This window comes from Macaca nemestrina, chromosome 11 (genome assembly GCF_043159975.1).
Source record: "Macaca nemestrina isolate mMacNem1 chromosome 11, mMacNem.hap1, whole genome shotgun sequence".
Lineage (NCBI taxonomy): Eukaryota > Metazoa > Chordata > Mammalia > Primates > Cercopithecidae > Macaca > Macaca nemestrina.
The window spans coordinates 139,226,420-139,239,461 of NC_092135.1; the positions used below are offsets into that span (position 1 = coordinate 139,226,420).

The window sequence follows — 13,042 nt, forward strand, 5'->3', positions numbered from 1 at the left end:
TTGTTGAAATAATTTAAAATGTTAAAACTATTTGGGATAAATATAATTAAACCAGGAAATACTGGTAGAACATTCAATTTAGGAATTGCAGTCAACCCTCAGTACACTCAGGGGATGGGTTCCAGGACCCCCAGAATGCCAAAATCCGAGCACCCTCAATTCCCACAGCCCACCCCACGGAACGCAGGTGCATGGAAGGTCAGCCCTCCACATACGCCAACTTCACCTCCCACCAATACTGGATTTCTGAGGTTGAAAAGAATCCGTGTATAAGTGGACCCTCCAATGTCAAACCCAGTTGTTCAAGGATCAGCTGTAATCCGATTTGCTACATGGATTCACTCAAACTACACGAAGCTACGTAAGTTTACTTAGAAAAGATAAGACTGTCAGTTAGCTGTGTCTCAGATATTGACTGTCAGTTAGCTGTGTCTCGGATGCTGTGTCTCGGATATTATGGACACAGGTGATGCAATCTTGGGGGGTTTTCTATTCTTCTCTATGCTCATACATTTGTAAGAATAACCTGTCACAGCCCCTGAGACAGAGAGGAACATCAAACCAGGAAACAGTCACCCCCCACTCCGCGCCCCCAGCACCCCTGAGCCTCTGGAGGGGCCGTAGCTCCTGTTCCTCCCAGCCCTGTCTCAGAGACACGGGGCTGTCTGGGACTTAGCAGCTGCAGGCGCATTCAGGAGGAAGAGGATGTGTCTTACCCTGGGCCCCCTCAGCGGGGTCCTGGCCCTGCCACGGGTCCAAGGTTTTCTCCCCACACCCACTCTCATCACCGACATCCAGGCAGCTGGCCAGGTCTGGGAGCTGTAATGAGCTGTCGTACGCAAGGTCCATGTAGCTGTAGAAACCAGGAATCAGGAAAGTGATATTCTAGAAAACAAAGTGGGGACATTTCAGAACCTGGAGGATCCACGCTGACCCACTGGACCGTCCCCCTGGGGGAGGAATGGACACAAGGAGAGCCAGTCCCTGAGGGTTCACCCTCAAGGTCAGGAGAGGCCTCGGGCCAAATGTCCCTCGACACACCTGAAGCCCTGCTGATGCTCAACATGTAATTCATGACTTTTCCCCTTTTCTTTTTTTTGTTTTTGAGATGGAGTCTCGCTCTGTCGCCCAGGCTGGAGTGCAGTGGCGCTATCTCAGCTCACTGCAAGCTCCGCCTCCTGGGTTCACACCATTCTGCCTCAGCCTCCCAAGTAGCTGGGACTACAGGCCACCTGACACCACACCTGGCTAATTTTTTGTATTTTTAGTAGAGACAGAGTTTCACCGTGTTAGCCAGGATGGTCTTGATCTCCTGACCTCGTGACTCACCTGCCTCAGCCTCCCAAAGTGCTGGGATTACAGGCGTGAGCCACTGTGCCCGGCCCCTTTTCTTAAGTAAAACATAAAAGCACAGTCTGCGGCAAGTTACAGCGACATCGACACATCTTTGGAGCAGACATCTGGCCTTTGGCCCCATGTTTACATATATCTGGGAGCCTATGTCTGCAAGCCTCACCTCACACGGACCACTAGTGGCCGGAACAGTGACGTGTGCCCAGGACAGAAGGACTGTGGGGCCTCCCAGCCTCCTCCCAGGCCAGGAGCTGCTCTGGCAGATGCTTCCTCAAAGCTATGGGACACTGCCCATAGCATCCAGGAAGAACACTAACTGCTTTTTAACTAACTTAAATTTAACTTAACTACAACTTAGCTTAGCTACTTTTTATTATTTCTACTAGGGTGAGAAATGAACCCTGGCAGTTGTGTCGTAAACCCTGGTCCATCAGTCAGACCAGATCTCTAGGGCTTCGAGGCACAGTGCTCCTCTCCCTCTCTCCAACGGTGGCTGCTGGGGAGAGGTGGAGAGGAAGGAGCTTGACAGCTGTGAGCAGGGACCTCCCTCCCTGGACCCAAGGTCCCTCCTGGGTAACGGTGCGAGCTGGAGAGCTTGCCGGGCGTGAGGCCTGTGCCACACGCAAGCCTGAACTGCAGAGCACAGCAGCTTCCTCTGAGGGAACGGGGAGCCAGGCGCCCAGGGCAACCCCACCTTGCCCAGGAGCTCGGTCTTTCCGTAACCAAACAGCGTCAGTGCGAAGCTATGGTTGATGCCGTGGATGGTCCCATCTGGCAGGAGGGTGATGAGGCCGCTGATGGTGCAGAACACCCAGATAGATGCCCAGTAGCCCCTCGCAGGGGCCGCCTCCTCACTGTTGGGTTGGGATTTCAGTTTTAAGCTCAGAGGGAAGGTGGTGCCGTCCCGGGCTCTTCCAACAGACCTCTGAATCTTGAGATGCTGAAAGAAAGGCTTGTCGTGTAGCTCAAGCCGTGTTTCACATGGACAGAGCACTGAATCTGTGCTGCATCCGACCTGACTTCTACCCCACATGTCATCAGGGAAGGTCCCCAGGACATCTCACACACACTGCTCTGCCTTCCTCTCCTCCCGGGCCCGCCTGGCCCAGGAAAGAGCCCTTCTGTGGGTGTGGAAGACTCAGTGTCCAGAGCCGCCCCAGGCACAGCGACCCCAGGGCAAGTGAGACACCCCTACTAAGGGGGCCGGGCCCAGCAGGGAGGGAGGACTGTGGGGCTCAGGCTCGGGGCTCAGCCACGTCACTGGCAACTGCCATCCTTGCTCTGGCCCCAGGATACTGGCCCCACAGGCTGCACCGCACCAGCTGTGCATCTGTGGATGTGTACTCCCACCCCTCTCAGCCTTGGGCAATGTCCCAGCTTCCACCTCTGTGGATGGCCCAGTCCCACCCTCCATCCTCATCCCTCCTGCCTGCGGGGCAGTGGTTCCCACTGTCGCTCAGCTCTCAGCGGCCTTCTCGACTCCCCCATCACTCACACAACCAGACCCCTGTACTGCATTCCCTCTGCTTTAAGTACTTGGAATGCACTCGGTTTCCCAACTAAATCCTGATGAATACAGCACTCCAAACCGAAGTTTGTTTGTTTGAGACGGAGTCTCACTCTGTTGTCCAGGCTGGGGTGCAGTGACACAATCTTGGCTCACTGCAACCTCCGCCTCCAGGTTCAAGCAATTCTCCTGCCTCAGCCGCCTGAGTTGCTGGGATTACAGGCGCCTGCTACCACACCCAGCTAATTTTTGTATTTTTAGTATAGACGGGGTTTCACCATGTTGGCCAAGCTGGTCTCAAACTCCTGACCTCAGGTGATCCTTCGGCCTCAGCCTCCCAAAGTGCTGGGATTACAGGCATGAGCCACCTTCCCGGCCCAAACCAAAAATTTTTAAGTTTCTTCCCTTTATAGTTACAAGATGGCAAACTGGATCCAGGCCTGTGTGTCTGCCCTTGTTTAAAGGCTCACCCTGTAAAATGAGAGAACTGGAGGGGCCTGTGTCGGAGGCAGGGCAGCTCATCTACCCTGTCTTAAACATAGCATTGCCCCTAGTCAAGGTCAGAACTCAAGACCCCAGGCTCCCTGTGGCTAACACAGGCCCTGACCCAGTTCTGCTGAACCTCACATGGCCGCAGGCCCCAGTGAGCCAGACAAGGAATGAGCGGGACACAGGGTCCCCTTTCCATGGCTCACAGGGTCTGTCTCGATTTGCTGCTGCGAGGTGTTAGGTGGCTCCAGTGCGGGGCTACTAGGAACAGTGCTGCTGCTGAGAACACGCTCACGCATGTTTTCCAGCGCACATTCCTTTGAACACGTGGCTCAGATGGGTCAGAGGTTTGCTTCTGCTCAGACTCGGTAGATGCTGCCCAGCAGCCTCCTGGAGTAGTGGCACCGGCTGATGCTCCTGCCCGCTCTGAGGCCCAAGTGGCTACTGCTTTAGAGCAAAGGGCACAGAGAGAACAAACGTGGCGGGGAGCAGGGCTTCCAACCAAGCTGGGAAGCTTAAAATAGTAAATGACAGGCTCAGAGGGTGAAGGTCTGGTTTAAGGCAAGCCATAAAAGTGGGGAGTTCCCGTGGATGTCCTGAAAAGATCTACTTCTTGCAGCCCCAGAGCTGACTTCAGCCAAAACCAACTGTCCTGCCCCACCCTGCAGGCTGTTGGGGTGTGACATCAGTTCAGCTCAAGTAATGGGGTTCCCTGTGTGAAAGCCACACACTAGGTGGGAAACAGGCAACCTGGAGGATTCAGATGACTACTAGAGCCTCAGGTCATACCCCAACCTCCACTGCCCTCCAACGCTGCTCCCACAGCCCCCGACTGGCTGACGAGGCCGTCCTGCTTTGAGGGGAAACCTGACAATCAGCCAGTCCTCCCTTAAGACAGATCCCAACACATGCCCCCAGCAGGCTCCAGGGACAAGACTCAGGGGACAGGAGTGGTCAGCTGGGAGACCACATAGGCTCCCGCCCTTGGTCAAGGCCTCAGCGCATAGGAAGCTCAAAACTGAGCACATCCCACCCTAAAGGCTGCCCCTGCCTTCTGAAACCCTTGGTCTACGTCTCCGGATATGGATTCAGAGCTAAGAACTCAACCCCATCACACAGTGCGGGAGGTCAGGAGCCCTACCTTTGGGATGTGCTGGCCAGAAGGAGGGAGCTGCACAGAAGGGATCAGGTCTGTGATGTGCTGCCCAGCCACGTCCTCCCCAGACACGTACCCGTGAAGATGAGCAAAGAGACCGTCGCATGACGTGATGGTGCCCTGGAGGAAAAGCCCAGTGCTCATCCTAAAAGCTTCTTGCGCTCCAGCTGTAAATTTCACTAAGCTTCAATATTTTCTAACTAAGCTTTGCTTATTTTCGTAAGCAAGACCCCAACATGATTTCTCCATCGGAAGTACAAGAGACATACACACATGAATTGGATAAGAGTATCACCATCTTTCTCCTTCTACCAGAGATGTACCTAAATTGTGGGCTTTCTTGTTCTTCAGGAGCCTGGCCCACACCACAAGTCATTAATAACATCCAGTTCACACGTGAGGGCTGTCCCTAATGCCAGCTGCTATTCCGGGGGTTTTACACATATTATCTCATTTAAACGTTGAAACAACCTTATGAGGAGTTATGATTATGCCCCGGTTTACAGGTGAGGAACTGAAGTATAGGAGGTTCGTTCCCTGCCCAAGCATACACAATCAGTGAGGGCACCACTGGGCACACCCTCCAGGCTCCTCATCCTCTCTTTCTTCCCAAAAGAATGAGACAGGGACCAGCACTTGCTGAAGAGGAGAACGCCGGCTCCAGCATCTGTGAGACATGAGGCAAAGCTGCACACTCACATCGCTCTGGAAAGCAACCCAGGTCGAGACCCTCTCCACGGGCTCCAGGACCACCACGCAGCATAGGCGGTGCTCCTGCCGCATCCTCTTCATCCACACAGACACTGGAATCTTCTCCCCACTACGGCTGATGACGTCCACCTGTGGAGACAGGTTCGCACCTGCATGCCATGGACCCAAAAGACCAGTCTGGGTGGAGCACCCACCTCCAGGAGGCCCAAACTCCAGGCACTGCAACGTTTTCAACTTCTGCTTACCTGTCCTTCATTTCAGAAATTTACCAAAGCACAAACAAGATTTCTGATACTGAACATTAAAATCTCCAAGTGCAAGTTTTATCAAGAGAGTTGATTTCATTCTCAGTTCACGGTAATATTGCGGGGTGAAAAAAGCAGTATCTGCTATTTCTTAAAGAAACAGACACCAACACAGGGTGAATATCTTAATTTTTTTCTTCTTAGTAGTCAGTTGCTTGAACCAGTGATTTTCTGATACAATTGGTGCTAAGCTTTTTCCATGCCTTGGGCTCAGTCCTCCACATCCAACTCAGCTCACCTGTCAACATCCAGGTTGGACACATGGCACAGGTGAGAGAATCAACACTGTCTAGGAAAACACTTCCAGGCCCACAGCCCTGCCCACTCCCACAAACACCAAACAGAATGTAAAAATCAATAGACAATAAAACCATAATACTCTTGAGAATCTGATGTGGTACCCAGCAGGACTGCAAAACACTAGTGAAGCTACAGCCCTCAAACAAAGCAAGGGCCACCCACGACACCCCCCGGGAGTCCAGCCACAGCCACAGTGCCCATTCCTGTGACGATTCGTTTTTAAAGGGCCCCCACCCCCACTGCAACTGAAGCAGGGAAACAGCACCTGGGATGACATTTTCAGCTGAAGAAGCTGAGGTGCCCTGGTGCCACCCAACCCCTAGCAGAGCTCCTAGTGGGGAACACCGAGCTCTTCCTGCCGTACGCTGCTGATCTTGAGGCCAGACTGAGCTCTGCACCCGCACCCACTCACCACCGTGCCGAACACCACCGCAGCGTGGCCGTCAGCCTCCATATGCTCCTCGCTGAGGGCCTCAACCACATCGGAATCTGACCTCAGAAAGAACTGCGTGAGCTTCTGGCCAATCAGGTCCTGGCTGCTGTACCCCAGGAGCCCGCAAGCTTTGTCGTTAGCAACCAGGATCTGAGGAATCACAAAGAGGAACAAGGATGCAGACATCCCCAGCAGCTCCACCAGCTGCCGAGAACAGCCCAGGAGGACCACACAGAAGCCAGCCTTTTCCTGACAGATAGGGTCTCACTCTTTTGCCCAGGCTGGAGTGCAGTGGTGCAATCATAGCTCATTGCAGCCTTGAACTCCTGGGCTCAAGCGATCCTCCTGCCTCAGCCTCCCTGGTAGCTGGGACTACAGGTGTGTGCCACCACATCTGGCTAATTTCTTTGTAGAGATGGGATCTTGCTGTTGCCCAGGCTGGTCTTGAACTCCTGGGCTCAAGCGATCTTCCCACCTCCCAAAGTGCCCAAATGTTTTTCTAATTGCATTAAAACAAACAAATCCCAGGTTTAAGGCACAAACCCCAAATCCACGTCTATACAGCTGGATCTAAAACAGAAGCAAATACCTCTGTGGTCTTGGCATCGACAGTGAAGATGGCCTTGTTAGGGTTGCACACAGGGGCGGGAAGCAGGGGTGAGGACCACCCAGAGGACAGTCCCCGCAGCAGGGAGCAGCAGGACACACTGCCCCCAGGCCCGGCCGGGTCCGTGTGCTCGGGGGCGGCAGGGCAGTGCAGTTTACTTGTACAAATATTCTGCGCAGCCAGTGATGACAGACAGTAGGAGCTCCATCTGTCTTCTGAAAAGAGAAGCGAAGCAAAGCTTTAGACTTCACACAGCTGCTAGAGTCCACCTTCTGAAACGGCAAAGCACAGAGCCCTTGCCCTTAACTCCTGCAAAAAGATCTAAGGATTAAGTCAGTCTGCACAGCTAATGCACACTCTCATCGTGTGTCTGAACATGGTCCCCAGAATCCACTGAGGCAACCACCAGGTCCACTCGGAAGCACGAACAGCACAAGATCAACACTTCTGTGTCTAAATTACACTCAAAGCCAGGCGTGCCTATAATCCCAGCTCTTTGGGAGGCTGAAGCAGGAAGGCTGCTTGAGTTCAGGAGTTCAAGACCAGCCTGGGCAACACAGCGAGACCCTGTCCCTACTAAAAATAAAATTTTTTTTTTTTTTTTTTTTTTTTTGAGACGGAGTCTCACTCTGTCGCCCGGGCTGGAGTGCAGTGGCCGGACCTCAGCTCACTGCAAGCTCCGCCTCCCGGGTTCCCGCCATTCTCCTGCCTCAGCCTCCCGAGTAGCTGGGACCACAGGCGCCCGCCACCTCGCCCGGCTAGTTTTTTGTATTTTTAGTAGAGACGGGGTTTCACCGTATTAGCCAGGATGGTCTCGATCTCCTGACCTCATGATCCGCCCGTCTTGGCCTCCCAAAGTGCTGGGATTACAGGCTTGAGCCACCGCGCCCGGCCTAAAAATAAAATTTTTAAAAATTACTTGGGCATGGTGGTGTGCCCCCACAGTCCTATCTACTCAGGAGGCTAAGGCAGGAGGATTGCCTGAGCCCAGGAGTTGAGACTGCAGTGAGCTATGATTGTGCCACTGCACTCCAGCCTGAGCAACAGAGTGAGACCTTGTCTCAAAAACCAAAAAAGCTTAATCACATTCAAAGGTCCCTTCCTTCCCACTGTCTGTCCTCCGTCAGTCATTCCGAGACCCCACAGCTACTCCGGCAGCTGCCCCATCACTTACTCCTTGGAGGCGTCCTTCAATTCAAGAGCTCCTTGTGCAGCGTTCTCACTCTCAGCAATGCCTCCAATGGCTCCCAAAACCCTCAGCCCAGTCATTCCTCAGACCTCACGCTCCTCCCACACCACCTTCCTTGGGCACCTGGGCTCCCCCACCTCCCACCCTCTCACCTCTCAGTGACCCTGGTTCTATCTCACCCATTCCTCAGTAGCTTTAAATACATCTAAACTAGAAATGCACTGAAGACTCCCACACTCGCACCTCCAGCCCAGACCTCCCATGGCCCACTCACCCTCTTCCCCATCTCAGGAGACACCAGCTGCATTCTTCTAGTGCTCAAAACCAAGCACCCAAGACCTGGCCCTTCCATTTCTCTCCCATCCCCTCCCCTCCGTGTCCTTTATCCAGGAACCCTGACTTTCTCAGTGAGTGGCCTGACCCCAACCATTCTCTGAGGCTGGAAGCCACATGGCCATCCAGCCACTCTCTCGCCCCTCCTCTTCCTAGACAGCAGTCACCAAGCGCAGCTCCTCCTCATGTCTCAAGGCCCTGTGCCTCTGGCTCCCACCCCTGTTCCTCATGCAGCCACCAGAATGATGCTCCAAAACAGGAACACACCTGTCAACACTCACTGAGAACATTACTGATCAGCGCCTGGGTGAAGCCCACTCCCAAGGGCACTGCATGCCTCCCAGCCCAGCCCTCCCTGCAGTAACCCAGGCGCTCTCCACAGGGCCCTCCGCTCTATACCCTCAGACACCCCAGTGCACAAGCTCAGCTCCAACACCCTCCTACTCCAGTGTTGAAGTGCCCCTCGGCCTGGAGACCAGATCCCCCAGCCGTTTCCTGCGCACAGAGCCATTTCCTGCAGCTCTGTGCCCCACTTCCCCATTTTCCAGGTCTACCCCCCACGTCAAGCACACAGCCTGCTGTCTCCCCAAGTGCCTCCATCAGACAGCCCCTCAAAGGCAAGTGATGCTTTCTTCCTCACCACGGCCCAGACCCTTAGGGTGCTTAGACATAGGAGGCACCACAGACTTCTGCCCCATGATTCTTGGTCCACCAGCTAAACTGCATTTAGCTCAGTAAATGCATGAGCAAAGTTGAATTTCCCTAGTAAAACAGCCTAACCTAGAAGAGCGTTCTTACACACTCTGAAGTAAGAAATAACATTTTGCTGTAACTTGACCCTGAAATGTGAAGGTGAGTTCCACCTGCTGCCTGAACAGAAGCGCCAGATGCCTGGGAGTCACGGCAGAGCAAAAGCAGCAGAAAGCGTCCTGCCGCAGTCACCTGCCAGTGTGAGCCAAGCACCTAAACCATGAACTTTTCTCTGCAGGAACAGAGTGACTTTAATCACTGGTGAGAGGGTTTCCGTGAGAACACAGAGCAACTCCACATTTGTATTTCCGTGCGCTAAGGCCTGCAATGGTCGAAGGTCATTACCGGACAGCGCCGTCCTGCTCTGGCAGAGTCTGGAAAGACCATTCCTTCTGCTCGGATGTCTGTGGGCTGAGGAAAACGACTTGCTGGGCTCGGCAGTGGTCTGTGCAGCTGGGCCCTCTGCTGGCACCGGCAAGGGGAGGCTCTGGGAAAGGCATCTCTGGTCCTCTTCAAAGGCCGTTAAACCCCTGTCCTCCATGGGAAGAATGGAGGCCAATTGCCAAGCTTCCACCTCTAACAACTAGAAAACAACGTGAAGCTGATTAACATCTGCAAAGCAAAAACATACAGACAGTTTAACCAACTAATTCATAATGCTGAGTTCAGCTCGGCCCCAAAAGACATACACCCCCAACTGCCATCCCAGGTCAGAACCTGCGATGGGAGAACGGTCGGCCCAAAGTGGTGCTAAAAGAAGTTCTTTCCGGGCCGGACGCGGTGGCTCACGCCTGTCATCTCAGCACTTTGGGAGGCCAAGGCGGGCGGATCACGAGGTCAGGAGGTCGAGACCATCCTGACTAACACCATGAAACTCCGTCTCCACTAAAAATACAAAAAATTAGCCAGGTGTGGTGGCGGGTGCCTGTAGTCCCAGCTACTCAGGAGGCTGAGGCAGGAGAATGGCGTGAACCCGGGAGGCAGAGCTTGCAGTGAGCCAAGATCAAACCACTGCACTCCAGCCTGGGCGATAGAGTAAGGCTCTGTCTCTAAAAAAAAAGAAGCTCTTTCCAAGAAAAATACATAGGAAGATACAGGAAAGAGGGAAGGAGAGAGAGAGGAAAACAAAGAACAGGGTGGAAAGAAGTCATGAGGAAGGCAGGGGCTGCAGGTACACACCAACTGAAAACACTCCCAGGTCACGATGAACCCATCAGCGCGGGGGGCTGCGCAGCTCCCATGGTCCCAGCTTTCCCCTAAACAGTGAGTCCTGACATCTGACCAGCTGCACACAGAATCACCTGGGCGCTGCCAACAAGTGAGGTCACAGGGGCCATGGCCAAGAGGCCACGTCTCCTAGAGAGAGGCCTGGCACCAGAGATTTGTATTTTTAGCTTTTCTCTTATACATGATTCAAATGCTGATACAGGGTGGAAATACAGGAAAATCTCACATACTCTTCACTGAGTTCCCTCTCATGGTGACATCTTACAGGAGAGTGTCACAGCCAGGAAACTGACTTGATACCATCCATCAGCACCATCCAGATTTCAAGGCATTTACCTGCACGTGTGTGTGTGCACGTGTGTGTGCGCGTGCATGTGCGCGTGCATGTGTGCGAGTGCGCACGAGTGTGCATATGTGTGAGTGTATGCGCGTGCATGCGTGTCCATGCGCGTGTGTGCACGTGAGCGTGTGTGCATGTGTGTGCGTGTATCTCCGTGCGAGTGCGTGCGCATGTGCACGTGACCGTCTGTGTGCCTGTGTGTGTGTGCACGTGACCGTGTGTGTGCGCGTGACCGTGTGTGTGTGCATGTGTCCTTGCGTGTATGTGTGTGTGTGCACGTGACCGTGTGTGTGTGTGTGCACGTGAGCCTGTGTTCCATGCAGTCTTGTCACATGTATACATTCATGTGACCACCCTGCAGAGTGGAGATACTGAAGACTTCCATCCTGCATACTGGCAAGCACTTGCAACACAAGTACACATTCACCAATACCCTGTCCTCATGGCCAAACTCAACAAAAAGAGCCCTTCAAGCACGACTTCCTCTACTGGAAGGAAGCCCCCACCTGATCATCCAGGCTTTAGATAAACACCAAGAGCAGGCTGAAGCCAATACCAGAACCATGGCTGGAGTTTCCCCCATAAAATGAGGAGACCCTGGGGCCAAGGCACGCCCACCGAGACCCCATATCCCCTCTTCTGGACCACCTTCTGGGTATCCAGAACCCCAGGGTTCCAACCAAAGGGTCTGGTGCCCACTTCTAAGACCTACACAGGCCTCTTTCCACCCAGGTCCTCCCACGCCGGCACACCTAGACCCGTGAACTGGCTGAGGAGCAGCCTTCCAGGAATAGCGAGCTTGGACAAGCTAGCAGGATGCCCGTGCGAGGCTCTTCCAAGACAAGGCAGGCCTGGCGTGGAGAGGAAAGGGGAGCCGGCCCTCCCAACACTACCTCTTCCAGTATGGAACTCGGAGGAGTCCCCGCCCCTTGACTTATCCTAGCATCTGGTGACTGCTGGCCATCTTTGGTGTTCTTGACTTGCGGCTGCGTCACTCCAGTCTCTGCCTTCACCATCACAGAGCGTTCTCCCTGTTTGCATGTATCCTCACGTGGCCTTTTTTTTTTTTTTTTTTTTAACTAGGAGATGAAGTCTCACTATGTTGCCCAGGGCATAAAAGACCTGATCCATGGAAGTCAAAGCACTAAACTTTTTAGCCAGGCAGGCCTCGTGGCCTGCACCTATAGTCCCAGCCACTCTAGAAGCTAAGGCAGGAGAGTTGCTTGAGCCCAGGGAGATGGAGGCCAGCCTAGGCAACAAAGCGAGATCTGTCAAACCAAATAAAATATAAAATAAAATCACTAAGTTTTTAGGAGAGGCTATCTGTAAGACTTTGGAGTAGGGAAAGTTTTCTTAAACAAGGCACAGAAAATTCTAGTTATAAAATAAGATTAATAAATTTAACATTAAAATTGAGAACACATCACACCTGTAATTCCAGCACTTTGGGAGGCCAAGGCGGGAGGATCACGAGGTCAAGAGATCAAGACCATCCTGGCCAACATGGTGAAACCCCATCTCTACTAAAAATACAAAAATTAGCTGGGCATGGTGGCACGCACCTGTAGTCCCAGCTACTCGGGAGGCAGAGGCGAATCGCTTGAACCTGGGAGGTGGAGGTTGCATTGAGCTGAAATCATGCCACTGCATTCCAGCCTGGCGACACAGCAAAACTCCATCTCAAAAAAAAAAAAAAAAATGAGAACACAGGTTCACAAAGAATACGATAAAGAAAATGAAAGAATGAGCCACAATTTGGGAGAAGAGATTTGCCACATACATAACCAACAGAAAATTAATATCCAGAATAACTTTAAAAGATGAACTATTTAGGCCAGGCGCGGTGGCTCAAGCCTGTAATCCCAGCACTTTGGGAGGCTGAGACGGGCGGATCATGAGGTCAGGAGATCAAGACCATCCTGGCTAACCCGGTGAAACCCCGTCTCTACTAAAAAATACAAAAAACTAGCTGGGCGTGGTGGCGGGCACCTGTAGTCCCAGCTACTCGGGAGGCTGAGGCAGGAGAATGGTGTGAACCCGGGAGGCGGAGCTTGCAGTGAGCCGAGATCGCGCCACTGCACTCCAGCCCGGGCGACAGAGCGAGACTCCGTCTCAAAAAAAAAAAAAAAAAAGATAAACTATTTAAAGTTTAAACATTTTTAAAAGACACATGGCCCAGGCCGGGCGCGGTGGCTCAAGCCTATAATCCCAGCACTTTGGGAGGCCGAGGCGGGAGGATCACAAGGTCAGGAGATCGAGACCACAGTGAAACCCCGTCTCTACTAAAAATACGAAAAATTAGCCGGGCGCGGTGGCGGGCGCCTGTAGTCCCAGCTACTCAG

The 13,042-nt window shown here is 53.1% G+C and overlaps 1 protein-coding gene across 7 annotated transcripts in view; it reads right to left on the reverse strand.

Moving 5' to 3' along the window:
- Window positions 1-13,042, reverse strand: part of LOC105473773 (PAS domain containing serine/threonine kinase) — a 56,054-nt gene that overhangs the window by 38,438 nt on the left and 4,574 nt on the right. For 2 of the 7 annotated variants that reach the window (XM_011727770.3, XM_071073757.1), the window contains exons 1-8: window positions 11,594-11,754; window positions 9,479-9,716; window positions 6,844-7,076; window positions 6,234-6,404; window positions 5,205-5,345; window positions 4,491-4,625; window positions 2,048-2,293; window positions 717-885 (exon numbers count right to left, since the gene is read on the reverse strand). In XM_011727770.3, coding sequence (XP_011726072.2) covers window positions 717-885; window positions 2,048-2,293; window positions 4,491-4,625; window positions 5,205-5,345; window positions 6,234-6,404; window positions 6,844-7,076; window positions 9,479-9,716; window positions 11,594-11,716 — 1,456 coding nt within the window. In that variant the 5' untranslated portion in view covers window positions 11,717-11,754. Of the gene's footprint in view, window positions 1-716; window positions 886-2,047; window positions 2,294-4,490; window positions 4,626-5,204; window positions 5,346-6,233; window positions 6,405-6,843; window positions 7,077-9,478; window positions 9,717-11,593; window positions 11,771-13,042 lie in introns of those variants that run through there. The other 5 variants (XM_071073761.1, XM_071073760.1, XM_071073759.1 and 2 more) reach the window with 4 other exon arrangements.